This window comes from Rasamsonia byssochlamydoides (genome assembly GCF_041956645.1).
Source record: "Rasamsonia byssochlamydoides strain NRRL 3658 unplaced genomic scaffold VTN77scaffold_69, whole genome shotgun sequence".
NCBI classification, from domain to species: Eukaryota; Fungi; Ascomycota; class Eurotiomycetes; order Eurotiales; family Trichocomaceae; genus Rasamsonia; species Rasamsonia byssochlamydoides.
The window spans coordinates 15044-28536 of NW_027192452.1; the positions used below are offsets into that span (position 1 = coordinate 15044).

Sequence of the window (13493 nt, forward strand, 5' to 3'; positions counted from 1 at the left end):
GGCGGGGCAGATCATCCGCGCTTGCGGCGTAGAGGAACCGGACAGGACAGAGTAGATAGGCTAGCAGCAACTACAGAGCGGATGACATGACATGACAGTACCTGTGATCGCACCTGCAGACAAACCAGCCGAATTGGGTTGTTGCTGGTGTTGCTATTTTTGTGACACGCTCAATGAAGTGGATGGTGTCCCGTGACCGCTTGTCGTTGTACTAGATGGCAGGGATGACACAGATGCAGATAACAACAATCACGAGGAGGAGTCTGCCTGCAACAAGTCATTAAAAGAGAGCAGGTCCAAGTTGGTATTCTTCCCCCATGCGGCGCTTACCTCACCGCGAGTTGTAGTTGTCGTTGCTCAACAAAGGACTGGTTCGAGGCGTTTGGCCAAACAAAGGTCCATATGTGTGCCGGATTAGGGCATAGAAGAGCAAGGATGGCAAGATGGCGACATGGCGACATGGTAATGGGACATTTCTTTTTTTCTTTTTGGAAGTCATGCTCGATTCGATTCGATGTGACTGTGACACGATACGTTGTGTAATCATAGAAAAGAAAAATGTACATCTTTCGAAGAGGTGATTGTCATGTGATGTTTGCCTGGCACTGGAAGACGTAAAAAATAATAGAGAATCACATTTTCTACTCGAGTCGATGCCGATCTCATATTTTGGGAATTTCCTCGATCGAAGGATGTGATCGACAGTTGCAGTCCTTGTTACTCGGGTCGGGCCGCAGCTGGAGCCGCGAACAGGACCCTGATTCGAATGTACATGTATGTACATGAATATATTCATTCTCTCGACTAACATTCACAGTTTGGTTTTGAACTCCAGTCGCATGTAGTAATTGTGAACTTGCGGGGTTACAGATGTGCGTATATGCCAGAAATGGGAATTCTTGACCTTATAGCTTGAGATGACTCCTATGGATCATGCAGCATGCAGGAAAATGGGAGATATTGTTGAAGCTTTGCAATTTTACTATCAGGAGGAATCGAGATTGGCAGCAAACAGACACATAACTAAGCCATTGTTGTCAGAATCGGCCAAAAACAATGCCATGGCATTGGTTTCGAACCAATTTAAACTAGGTATGCCGGTTTCTCACAACAGCCTGTCATTTCACAGAGGTTACTTCCATGGCCAAGAACAGATGCACAGCATATTCGATTTCTCTTTTGTTGGTTGGGAGATTGGCATCCTCCCGCAACTACAGTTCGAGACATGCCACTTCACACTGCAGAGCCAAGACAGTCTGTGCACAGGTGGTTAATGAACGCTGGGGGGCCCTGTGTAACATTTCCACTCACTCTCAACATTCCTTGTCCTTGTTGCTCGTGATGTGGCATGAGTCTCTGTGAGATGGCCTGGTGGTGATAATCGGTGATAGCAATACTAGATCAACTCGGACAGATACCAGCAAAGCTAATTGAATTTGCGACCATGACGACGAAAAGAAAGGACCAATAATAGTAATGAAAATAATAATAAAAAGAAAACATGCCATACCCCAACATCCGCGGCGAACTCCTATCCAAATCTCCTCCCCGATGGACTACTCCGTAGACGCCTTCTCTCCACATGTTCTGATGCACAATGGAAGTAATTCTGCGGCCGCTCGACGCCCCTTAGTAAGACTTCCAACCTGGCGCACCGCGCACTCTCGAGCCGATCATTCTCAAAGCAAACTCGTAAGCCATTGCGCGTTCGGCTTCGCTAGGCCCGAGGAAAAGATGGTCGGCCGCGTTTCCTTCCTTTTTGTGATGTTTTTCTTTCAGTTGATTTGCGCCATTGCTGTGATTTTCTGCCTTGCTTTCGTTCTTCTCTTCATTGCTGTTCTTGTTGGTCTCGTTGTTGTTGCTGTCGTTGCTGTTGTCTTTGGAGGAGGATAATTTGTCCTGGCTCTGGCTCTGCCTCTGTTTCTGGGTCTGGTTCTGGGTCTGGTTCTGGTTCTCGTCCTTGTCTTGAGACATGATTCTCGCGAAGGTCTGTCCTTGAGGAAAAGAAGGTTGGTGCACAGTCTTGAATCAACGCTTGAGTAATGGATGGATGGATGGATGGGTGGGTGGGTTGGTGGGTTGGTGGGTGTTTGAGCAAAAAAAGTAAAATTATAGCCTTTCTTTGGGGAGGAACGAATTATATGTAAGCAGGTAGGTAGATAGTTATGGACCTTAACCTTCTATAAAAAGTTGAGTTAGGTTTTCATAAAGTGTCTGAAAGAGAAGACTTCCATTCTACTCTATCCTAGAAAGGCATGTACTGCGATGGTTTGTACTACCGTGGTACATGGTATGTCACACAAAGCCGACCAACCTTATGTGTCAACGAATACAGGTGAAGGCCCGGGCCGCAACTGATAGCCACCGTGGTATCCATAAACAAATAAGTAAAGATTTAGTGAAAAAGACTCGTGACATAACCTAGTAATACTGTATATTTCTAGTACGCTTATAGGTGCTTCTTTATATACTAGAATTCGTGATCTCATTAGGTGGCATTTAATTTAAAGATGAGAGAGTATCGACGCCACAGCCGCCAGTCACATCACATTCGTACGCAATTCCGACGGGCATGATCTGATGATCTGTTTCTTTTCAAATAAATACCCTGACGAAAGGATTACAGTTTGAGACATGGGTATCTACTCCGTACCTGTATTGTATTGATGAAATGTAGGTAGATAGGTAGGTAGGTAGACTAGTTAGTATACAACAATAAACTCGATAATCCTAATTTTTATGCGCTCAGGCAGTTGACTAAATGAAAGAAAATAAAGAGCTCAGAGAGATATATATCTATGTTTAGATTTTTATTTCGTTTTCTAAAAGGGAAGGAAGTATGCACATTATACCACACTGGATTGGGGCTTTTTCCTTTTAGGAACCGTCAATTGATGGTCTTTGAAAAATTGTAGGAAAAAAAAGGAGTCTAATTTCACGTCTTCCAAAATTCTCTTTATAACTGACTCTTCCTTGGAAACTAACATTTGTAAATAAAATAAAGAAATAAATAATTAATTAATTAAAAAAGTACCTGTCCATTAAAATGATTAATTTAACTAGTGAAATTGCATAATTTAACTAGTTCTCAAGGAGTGGGAAAAGAAATTCATAGTACGCCTGCAGATACTAACTCAATCATCTGTCATACGGGTCATACCAGCCAGATATGTGTCTCTCCTTGGCAGGTTGTCAATGCAGATTCCCTAATAATCAGAGCTTGTATGAGAATATCAAATTTTACCTTTAGAGGCACAGTTCTTGAGGCTATGGATGTCTTATTTTTGAATAGATAGAATCAATGAATTCAAACCAGTAATGGTAACTCTTACATCGGCTAGTTTGTAGCGAACTATAATCACAAAGGATATAAAGGAAAGGGAGAGAAAAATCAGAATAGAAATCAGAATAAAAGTCGGGAAAAAAAGAAGAAAAACTATATGCTCATACATATCCACCATACATCATACACCCACATCTACCACACAAACTACCCCTTCGCTTGTAAGACACAGTATCAGTTTTGCCTCGGAGCAGTGTCATTTCCTTTTGGGGCAGGATCAACAGGTCCCTGCACAGCTCTGCAGCCTCGTCTTTGGGCATGACAGCATCTTTTGTGTTTTGCCTTTCATTCTGCGGCTCCTGGAGTTGCTGCTGCTGGAGTTGCTGTCCTAAGTGTTGCTGTCCTAGGTATTACTATCCCAGGTATTGCTATCCCAAGTATTACTGTCCCAGGTATTACTGTCCCTGGTATTACTGTCCTAGGAGTTACTGCCCTAGGTATTACTACTCCTAGGTGTTACTGCCTAAGGCATTCCTGCCCCAGGTATTGTTGCTGCCCCAGGTGTTGCTGCTAGAGTTGCTGCTCCTGGCGTTGCTGCTCGACTCGCTCGTCAATTTCTTTCGCGGCTTGCCTCATCCTTCGCATGTCCCGTGCTTGGAACTGGAGGTCCGCCTGTCTCATTTCCTCCTTGTCCCACTCATTATCCCTCTCTGATTCCTTCATAATCCTCCTGTTCGTAGTCCTTTGACAGTCGTCTCTCCCACGGACTCTATCAGCGCGGTCCGAACCCTGAGCCTTGTTCCTTGAACCTGGATGCTCTATAATGGAGCAGCCACACGGGTAGTGCACCTGCAATATATACATATAAGCTCAGTCAGTGATTTCTTGAGAGAAGATAGATGGGTAAGTAATCTTGAGGTTGAGGTATAAATAGATAGAGCTATCTATCTACCTACCCATCGCTTGTATTTCCTGCCGTTCTTCTCCTCGTTCTTTTGATTATCCTGCTTGAGGGCAATGCGACCGCCAGCGATCCAGAGAGCAGCTCTGGATGCCATGATCCTCCTATCTAGTATCTCGAAGGTACCCAATCTTCGTAATTTGAATCCTTTGGGAGATAACCTTTGAAGAAGGAAAATAGTGCTCTGCTGCTTGACGTGTCTGCTCACTGTGTGGGCACGTAGATAGATAGGTAAGTAGCCAGATAGATATTAATCAGTGAACTTGGTATTGCAAGGAGATAGTTTGGTTTGAGTATAGTGGAGGACATGACAGAGACTTATATTGTCATACTGACTCAGTGTCCTAAGTCACAACCGGATATATCCGTCAGTCAGGTGAGTCGATATCAAGATGACTGCTTGATTCGACAATGACTCTGTACTGGTGACATTTAGTGTATGTACTGTACATGTAATGCACATCAAGTTTCGAAGACACAGACGATGACGAAGAATACCAGATATCTACACAGATTGCGGTAGCGAATAAACTATATTCAATGTACGAAGTACCTAGCTGCAGGACGTAATTCTTATTAATGCTATAATACATAATGAGTGAAAGAGAGACTAGTCGCAATACCTCAGAATAAAGAAAAAAAAATTGCTCATATGGTATCTAAATCAGTCAGTCTGACCTGGCCATCACATCTGTATAGTACTCCTCACAAGCCCATCTCTAAATCTAATGCATTGCAATCTCCCACCCAATCCCATTGAACAAAACGTAAGTATCAAACCAGGTACCTCCACAACCAAGCAACACCAGCCCAGAACAGGAACATCCCTCCGACACGACGACGGAGAGTGTACGAGCTGTTGCTGCTGGTGATGCTGCTTCCGGAGCTAATATACCACCCACAGTTACACCCCCAACAGCTGCTGCAGCGGCCGCGAACACCTTTGAATTCCACGATGTTGATCCCGGTGGCCGCAGCACTGGAATGTGGTGGCATCGGAGTAGAGACAGAGGCGCTGGTGTGGTTGTTGAAAGCGATGGTATTGTCCATCGATGATAGAGTTGGAGTTGGAGTTGGCATCGTCGTTGGATTGATTGACTGAGTGACTGACTGGTATGATGAGCGAGCAAGAAGCCAAGAGATGAAGCCAAGGTGTTTTTTTTTGTCGCTTCTAGAAGCAGCCAGATAGATAGGTCGATATGAACGGGGTATCCTGTCCATTAACACTCAGCACAGATTCCTAACTTTCCAGTACAAGGTCTAGCTCACAACTTACCTTGGAAGCAGGCACGGTACTTCTAATCTCAGATTTGGTATCCCCTGTCGAGGCAGAAAAGGTTGCCAAAGCGTTTTGTCTGTTCTGGCCTGGAGATCAGGAAATAGAGAAAGGGAAAGGAAAGAAATCGACACGAGGGCGAATTTATATAATCCTCAAATCCTCGATCGATCGACTGTATTAAAAATAGTTGTCGGAAGAAAGAGATAAGTTAAAACAAAGCCGTCGCTCTATTTCTGCCGTCTCTTTGCACCTGCCAGGAGGAGGCCGTAGATGTTATACTTGATACTTCTTGATTGTTGGAGGGATCCCTCATCATTATGATTCTTGTCAGAGTTAGTCAGAGTTGGAGTCATATTGCATTCGCATTCACTATATTTGTGCTGATGCTAATTCCAATGCTAACCCTGCTTGGCCGGTTGAAAGAACAGTCGTAGTATACATTTAAAGAAAAGGAGAACAGAACAAAGGCAAAGACAACTAACGTAGAGAGATAGATGGATTAGAAATTCTTTCGTTAGGGAAACAAAACATATCAGCAGGTAGGGAAGTAGGTAGCTGGAATGATAACAGAAGTACTAATAATAATCTCTGTGAGCATGCTAGGGTAGATATAGAGAGAGAGCGGTTTGTTTGGATTCAGTTTTGTCAGGGCTTAGGCTTTAGGGTCTGGGGCTAGGGCTGCCTGGTCGCCGCCCACTTCATCACTTCTTCCTTGGCCTGAATCCTTCCCTCTTCGACTTATAATATCATATACCCAAACCATCCCTTCGAATATGCTGAGATATACCTATACGTATCCATTTTCCACAGATCTTTTAACTCCCCTTTGCGAGTTTTACTCTATGCATCCATTTTCAGCTATTCCAGGTCCATGAGATACCTACCTCCCTTGCTAGTATCATTGCAGCTATAAACTATCTACCTAGGTGCCTAAGGTACTGTATCTAACTTGCCACAGAAGCCTAATCTACGCAAGGCCAATATTTATTTGATTACAGATTCCAAAAGATGGATCATGTCGGAGAATGGAATTGATATGCGTACCGATACCTGCCAGGTGGTACCTACCTAACTAGGCAGGCAGCAAAATGATATCATATCACGCTGAAGGAATCCCCTCTCCTGGTCGCAACTTCCTTAATAGACGTTCTCTTGTCACGCTCTTGCCTCATGAATCAACAGCTCTAGACGTGCTTACAAATACAAACATAGCTGATCAATTGCATGTGCCCGTGATAATGATGATAAACCGGATATACCTATACCTGACAACATACCTTCGTCTGCAACAACCGAGGATCTCTACCTGACGAGACAAGACGAGAGATATCCATCCGCGCCAAGTCACTTAGTCCCTCTCTCTTTCTTCGTTCGATCGACAAGTCTCCCACCCAATATTCCCGTCGACATGACATCCACCATGCACCTCTCCACCCACACATGGATGCGCCCCGAGCCCCTAGAACGCACCCTCCAACGCATCAGCGGCCTCGGGTACCGCAGCGTCGAACTCGACGGCGAGCCAGCCAAGTACCACCCAATCGAGACGACACGCGCGCTGCTACACACATACGGCACTTCATGCTGGGGCGCGGTGACCATCATGCATGGCTCACGCGATCTCACGGCTGCTGATCCGCGGCAGCGCGCTGATACTGTCCAGTACATAAAGGACGTCGTGGCCATGGCTGCTGCACTAGGGGGGTCCGTTGTGACTGTCGTGCCTGCGACGGTGGGCAAGATCGTGCCCTCGTCGTCTCCGGAGGACGAATGGGCCTGGGTGGTGGATGGGCTCCGCGAGATATGCGCCTTCGCTCAGACGAGAAACATCCGCATTGGCCTGGAGCCGCTCAATAGGTTCGAGACGTACTTCCTCAACCGTGTCGACCAGGCGCTGCGGCTTGCGGACGAGGTGGGCTTCGCGAACTGCGGCATCACCTTCGATCCGTTCCACCTGGCCATCGAGGAGCGGGATATGTTTGCGGCGCTGCGAAAGTCTGGTCCCCGGATCGTCGACTTCCATGTTTCGGACAACAATCGCCTCGCTGCTGGGGATGGGAGCTTCGACTGGAAGAGGATCGTCGATACACTGCGAGAGGTCGGGTACAAGGGCGCGCTGGCGGTCGAATGCATGCCGCCGATTGACCGCACGCCTGCCAGCCCGTACATCGCCCAGGGCGGGCAGCTCGAGACGGGGCCGATTACTGATGTGCCGGCTGAGACGCTCCAGTTTCTGAGGGCTCATGGGTCATGGGTCTTGTCGGACAAGTATTATACTTCGCTGATGGAGCGATCTGCAGAGACGATCCTTCCACTGCTTTAGCCTCTACTTTAGCTCAAGGTCTTGCTTGCGGAAGGCAATATCCAATATTCTTATCCCACTAGAATGCGACAATGTAAATAATACCGAAATAATCAATCATTATGGCCGTACGCCAGCGTGAGAAATCCGACGTCAAGACAAGTGAAACAATTGCCCAGCTCCATAACACCAACTGCTTCAGCATGATGTCTATTTTCAGATCATCCAGTAAATGCCTCCTTTTCCGCCTTTTTACCCATCCATCGCCGATATAGCAACAACGTTATGACCCCTGCGCCAACCAAAAAGACGAGGCAGAAGACCAAGATGACGCCGTACTCTCTACTGGCCCAGTTGCCGTGTCGGTGGTGTCCAGTGGGGCTGGATGTAGGCGGGCTGGTTGTAGTAGTCGCCGCCATGACGGACGAAGGGAGGGAGGCTGTCAGTGTCAGAGATATGTCTTCAGCATGGCAGAGTAGAAGTTCATTCACGAGGACATTCCGGAGACATACAGCGTTTTAGGGCAACATGAATGGGGTGAGAATGAAAGTTTGAGCGAGCTTACTTCAGAAACACCCCCGACGGTCGTAGACGAAGAGCACAGTGGCCCGTGAAACAGCAACGTGGCGTGCTGGAGAGACATGCAATTAGCAGGGTTCAATGGAGTAGACCTTCAATTGGTGGCCGAATCCAATGAAGCAATTGAAGAGAACCCTATCGGCGAGGTTCTACTCCATCAACATGGTCATCGGGTTGGCGGGCGGAGGGAGCGGAAAGAGGAATTCGAACACAATCGCAACTGGTCGATTGAGGATGATGACGATAACAATGACGATGACGTGAGGATCAAGGACATACCTGTGAGTAACTGGCAGCAATGGATGGACCTTCTGGCCTTGCTCCTCCTACACGACAGGAAAACGAGGATGTTGTAGAGCAACGAAGGGTCTTGCTCGAGGGCGTCCTCTCGTCCTGCAGCAAGCAGAGACGATTGAACAGCAGAAGATGACAATTGAATCAGATGAACTGAAGTCAAGTGAGTGCAAGGCAGAAGAGGCTGCCCCAGACAACGGTCAGGAATCAGCACATGTCATGGGAGAGGGAAGAGGAAGAATCCAGCACCGCGGATGCCGGTGGTTGGGGGATGAGGATTGGGTCCTGCCTTGCTCGATTGACTATTATTGCATGGCAGGAGCAGGGGAACTCAATTCGTAGACTCTTTTGCAGGTAGCCTCTTGCCTTCCAGCGCAGGAGGGATTGACTGCGAGGAAGCCGCTTTTCCCTGGTTATTCGCTGCTAGCCAGAGACTGGTAGGCAATCACCGCATTTTCTCAGCTATTTGACTTTGGACAGGGGTTCCTAAGGTTTCCAAGTTTGGTAGAGTCCCAGGAGAGGTAGAGTTCAGATGGTCCAGCTGTTGACGAGCAGCCGCTGCCTTCCGGTCGAGGTGTCAAATAATAGATCTGAGTGATAGGTGTATAGATACACCAGATTGTAGAGGCGAATCTGAATTGCATCTCCATCTTCCATTTCTAACCGTCTGGCTGTCGAAATAGCAGACTGTGTCATGCTCAACTCCATTTCACGTTCTTATGGAATGATTGCTAGTTCTTAACGACTAATTTCGCAGGAGAGGTGGTAATTATGCGGGTATTTCTTCCGCATTGCTGCGTCATAACTGGATCATCGTTCGTAACCAGAAATGCATCCCACCTAATCAAAAAGCGTCTGCTCTTTGTCAGTGCTTTCGTTAAGTGAGAGCACTGATCTTGGCACGGTCCAATATATAACATATATGTTTTATTTGAATTTTATCTACAGGATTTCTGATGACAGCAGCGATGAAGACGATATATTCCTTACTAGGAGCTATGAACTGTACATAGAGTTCCCAGGGTGACGAGACCACGATGATTGTTAGAGAATTTTTTTTAAAAAAAAAACCACGAGAATCTAGTCTAATTACGAGTTCAAATCATGAAGAAAATGGTCGATGTGTATTTTCCATCTCCTTCGTTGAAAACTCGAATAACCACCCTCTTTACGAGGAGAGATTGTCAGGATCCTATCCTAATCCTACACAAATAATGAACGATATGGAGGTGAAAAACTGAAATTGGAGTAATATCAAGTCAAGGTCTTGTATGATGCTTGCTCTATCCATACCTGGTCAGAAGTAGAAAGCCACTACCTACCTATCCATGCCTAAGAGGCACATGGCATGACAGATATCGCTTTGTTCCCAGAAGCTGGCAATTTCAATTTCAATTTCAATTTCACCAGCTCTACCTCATTCGCCGTGGATATGCTTTTCTTGTCATCCGCCACGGTCAGATACCAAGCTTCTCTTCGGCGTTTCTTGACCTGACCTGCAATCGAAGGACGGATGGACAGACGGGCGGAAAGGCCAATGGATAGATATTGATCAAACTCCCTGTCTGAAGTCGTGATCGGAGAGATAGTCACAGAGACCCCCATCTTATATCCGGGTTAGAACTTTTTTTTGCTGTTCTCGTCGGAAACATGAGAATATAACCAGTCTTCCATCCGGAGATAGAATGGATAATAAGGACGAGTTTCCACTTCCCAGCAAGAGAGCAGGCTGCACATGAATTGCTGATTGAGTAAATATTGACTGCTTGGTGGCGATATCTCCCCAGACAAACAGTTTCGGAAACTCAGATTAACACATTCTGTTCTTCTCAGGAACGAAAAAAAAAACCCTTTACAGCACCGGAAACCATTGGACGTTTGAAACCAGCGTTGTAATGCTGTTGCGGCATATCTAATTTCCTCAAGAGTTGCAACATAATGCAACACAGTTAACCCGACGGACTAACCATATGTCAAGATGAGAGACAAACAGCGTCCTGGGGTCCAAAAGCTTCATGAGCTGATTTCTTCACGATGAGAAGAGAGAAGAGTTGAAAGTAAGATAGATTATCTGGTGCTGAAAAAGTTGTGATATTTGGGGTAAAAAAGTGGGCGTGTATCCAGAGTGGGAAAATGAGAGTATCTAGGGTCAAGTCAAGGGAAAGAGGGGGGGAACGCTACGTATAAATTGGTTGCTGACTCTTGTTCCTTGTCAGGCATTTCTCCTTAACGGGTTCCTCTGAGCAGATCGATTGGCACATAGGTGTCTTTGAGGAGGAAGCAGTACAATTTCCCTCAGGGGGACTCAATACCAAGGGCCTGGCCTGGTCACTCTTGGTATTATATACCCCACGCGTCAGAGAGCTTAGCTTGACATTCAGAAGTGGGTATCCTCCTGTTTTAGTCCCAGAGTCGTCAGAAAACTCTCCATCGTTCAATTGCGGCTCGTATGATGAAGTACTGGCTCTCCCCGCTCTCGCTGTAAGGTATTTCGGGAGACCCCGAGTTGCTCCCTCAAGATGGCGGCTTCGAGCTCGTAATTCGAGTTCTTTCACCTCAGGAGCCACCTGCAGAAGGCGTAATTGCCAATCTTTTTATAGCGATCAATTTCTCGTAAGGGAACGTGGTGTAGTCACGAGCTCCCTCGGTAGGCTCCTCTCGATCTCTGCCGGGTCTCATCATCCATTTCGAGGTATGGAGTGCTCCAAACCTTGCCTTGCGACGTGCAGTCTTAGAATTGTAGTTAATTATGTACATACTTAGGAACATTAGTAGAATTTTCGCAGGACCAGGACCAGGACCAGGACTCACTAATCGCGGGCGAGCTTGCTCAACTCCTGCATGCTCATCCAAGGAGGACGCAACCAGAAGACGGTATCGGCTGGATTGGCGCGTTGAGGCAGCGTCCAGGCATGATGACGATTTCTGAATGCACATGGAGAGCAATATAGCGCTGCGTAAAGTCGTGGTGGGCAGGAGACCGAGAGATTTGCGGAGACAGCCATGCTCTTTTTCTGAGTGGTCTGGTAGAGGAAGTTCTTCGAGGGAGCTATCCTCCGTAAAATAACTAAACGTATCTGTCGCAACTCCCGTCGATGAACTTTGACACACACGAAGAGATAGGGACGTATTTTTGTAGAGCTGTCTAGAAACACCTTGATAAGAGTCGAAACGTAATATGTGCCGGTAAAGCCATTCTAAGTCTGGCGATGGAGTCTAGGACAGTCCTGAAGTTGAGGAGAGCTATCTCAAGATATTCACATTTCCTGTTCTTGAGGATTCATATCCAGATTCACGTCCTCCCCGAGAATCGTTCTGGGCAGGGAAACTCCGGGGTTCGTGCAAGTGCGTAAAGAAGCGATATTGGAGACGTGAAGTAGAATTGCTTCCCAGAATTGAGGATATGGTTGCGCGCATCTCTGAAGTGCTGTGCCGGTCATAAATCGACGGCACTTTCCATAGCCTAGCTTCTTGAGGCAGATTGACTGCTCCTCTGCCTGGGATTTGGTGGGCGGATGCTAATGAGCAGTGTCAAATTTGCGATAGATATATCCGAGTGTGCAGTTGTCCCCAAACTGATTGCAGACGTCATCAACCTTTCTAGAATCATATCAGTAACCAAATTGTTTCGTTTCGATTACGAAGACGTGGACGAACCTGTATAAACCAATACACGATGGAGTTTTCGGTCCCAGCATTTGCACTAGGCAATTCTGGATACTTTCCTTTCAACCGGCGAGCCTAGACGACAAGATAACTTTAGCTTGACCGTGGCTGGTTCATTAAAACGATGGTATTATTCTCTTCTAAGGTCCCCACGCGTACCCTGAATGGTCTCTGCCCGGATACTGATCGATCTCCTCCATCTTTCTCAGTAGTCAACTTGCTAGAATCGTCGAAAAATTAGCAAGTCTTGAAGGATACGGAATGGACAATCATTCTTACACTTTCGCTGAGATTATGCACCTCTCTAAGAGGTTGTCAGGACGCGCCGGCCTTCTTTTTTCTGCCTATGGGGACTGAGCTTGAGTTCATCTGAGTCAGGAAATGTTCCACGGTGACGGATATCAGACGAGGCAGAGTGACGCGGATCCAATTCAGTGCATGCTGAACCCTCACGCAAGCCGTCTGTACGTCGCCAATGGAAGTCTGTACTTGACATGCCGTCTCCAAATCTCGTGGATGCCTTTGAGGTCATATTCGAGAGATTCGCTGTATTCCACGGTGTCTTGGCTTCACCAACAGCACATGTACCATCCGGGCTCTTCAGCGGGGTAGCGTCCAGATCTTGACAGCCATCATCACATGGCCAACGTTTTTTGGAAACGGCCTTGTACTGTACAAAGCCACCGCTCTTGGGACAGATGGTTGGAGTGGTCCTGATCCGGTCTCATCTGTGGATGGTGGATATGCTCGTTGATATGTTTAACTGTAGCAGCGGTCTGTGAAGGTTCCAGGCAGGCATGATGGCCTGGTGTTTCTGTTGGGCTATTGCTATTGCTGTTTGGTGATACCGCTCCACCTGTATGGCGTCTTGCAGTATCCGCCCAGCTTGTCTAGGGACTTCAGAGCAGAGCTCTGAGTTGTCTAAGGTAAAGAGTCCTGACCGGTGGTTTATATCTGAGACATCCGTCGCGAAATGGATCTCTCCGTAGCTTTCCGACTTGCTTTTCGAAAGAGGTCCAGGGACCTGCTGTAGAGATCTATCGAACAACGTGCCATGCTGAAGACATAGGACGGCAGGTTGATTGGACCGCGATGAGGGGGCACCAGCGGTGTTGATTAAAATATTTTG

General features: G+C 46.8%; 4 protein-coding genes across 4 annotated transcripts; 2 read left to right on the top strand and 2 right to left on the bottom strand.

Annotated features, from left to right (window-relative positions):
• Positions 1-3853: 3853 nt before the first annotated feature.
• VTN77DRAFT_8064 (uncharacterized protein) lies at positions 3854-4341 on the bottom strand (the record flags this gene model as incomplete). Its single annotated transcript, XM_069424521.1, has 2 exons — positions 3854-4132; positions 4240-4341. The coding sequence occupies 2 exons, from the start codon at positions 4339-4341 to the stop codon at positions 3854-3856; spliced, it is 381 nt and encodes a 126-aa protein (XP_069274798.1).
• A 631-nt stretch (positions 4342-4972) lies between these two features.
• VTN77DRAFT_8065 (uncharacterized protein) lies at positions 4973-5300 on the top strand (the record flags this gene model as incomplete). Its single annotated transcript, XM_069424522.1, has 2 exons — positions 4973-5011; positions 5064-5300. The coding sequence occupies 2 exons, from the start codon at positions 4973-4975 to the stop codon at positions 5298-5300; spliced, it is 276 nt and encodes a 91-aa protein (XP_069274799.1).
• A 1643-nt stretch (positions 5301-6943) lies between these two features.
• Positions 6944-7846, top strand: VTN77DRAFT_8066 (uncharacterized protein; the record flags this gene model as incomplete). Its single annotated transcript, XM_069424523.1, has 1 exon — positions 6944-7846. The coding sequence occupies one exon, from the start codon at positions 6944-6946 to the stop codon at positions 7844-7846; it is 903 nt and encodes a 300-aa protein (XP_069274800.1).
• Positions 7847-8167: 321 nt separating this feature from the next.
• On the bottom strand, positions 8168-8468 carry VTN77DRAFT_8067 (uncharacterized protein; the record flags this gene model as incomplete). Its single annotated transcript, XM_069424524.1, has 2 exons — positions 8168-8264; positions 8338-8468. 2 exons carry the CDS (start codon positions 8466-8468, stop codon positions 8168-8170), a joined length of 228 nt encoding a protein of 75 aa, XP_069274801.1.
• Positions 8469-13493: the final 5025 nt, after the last annotated feature.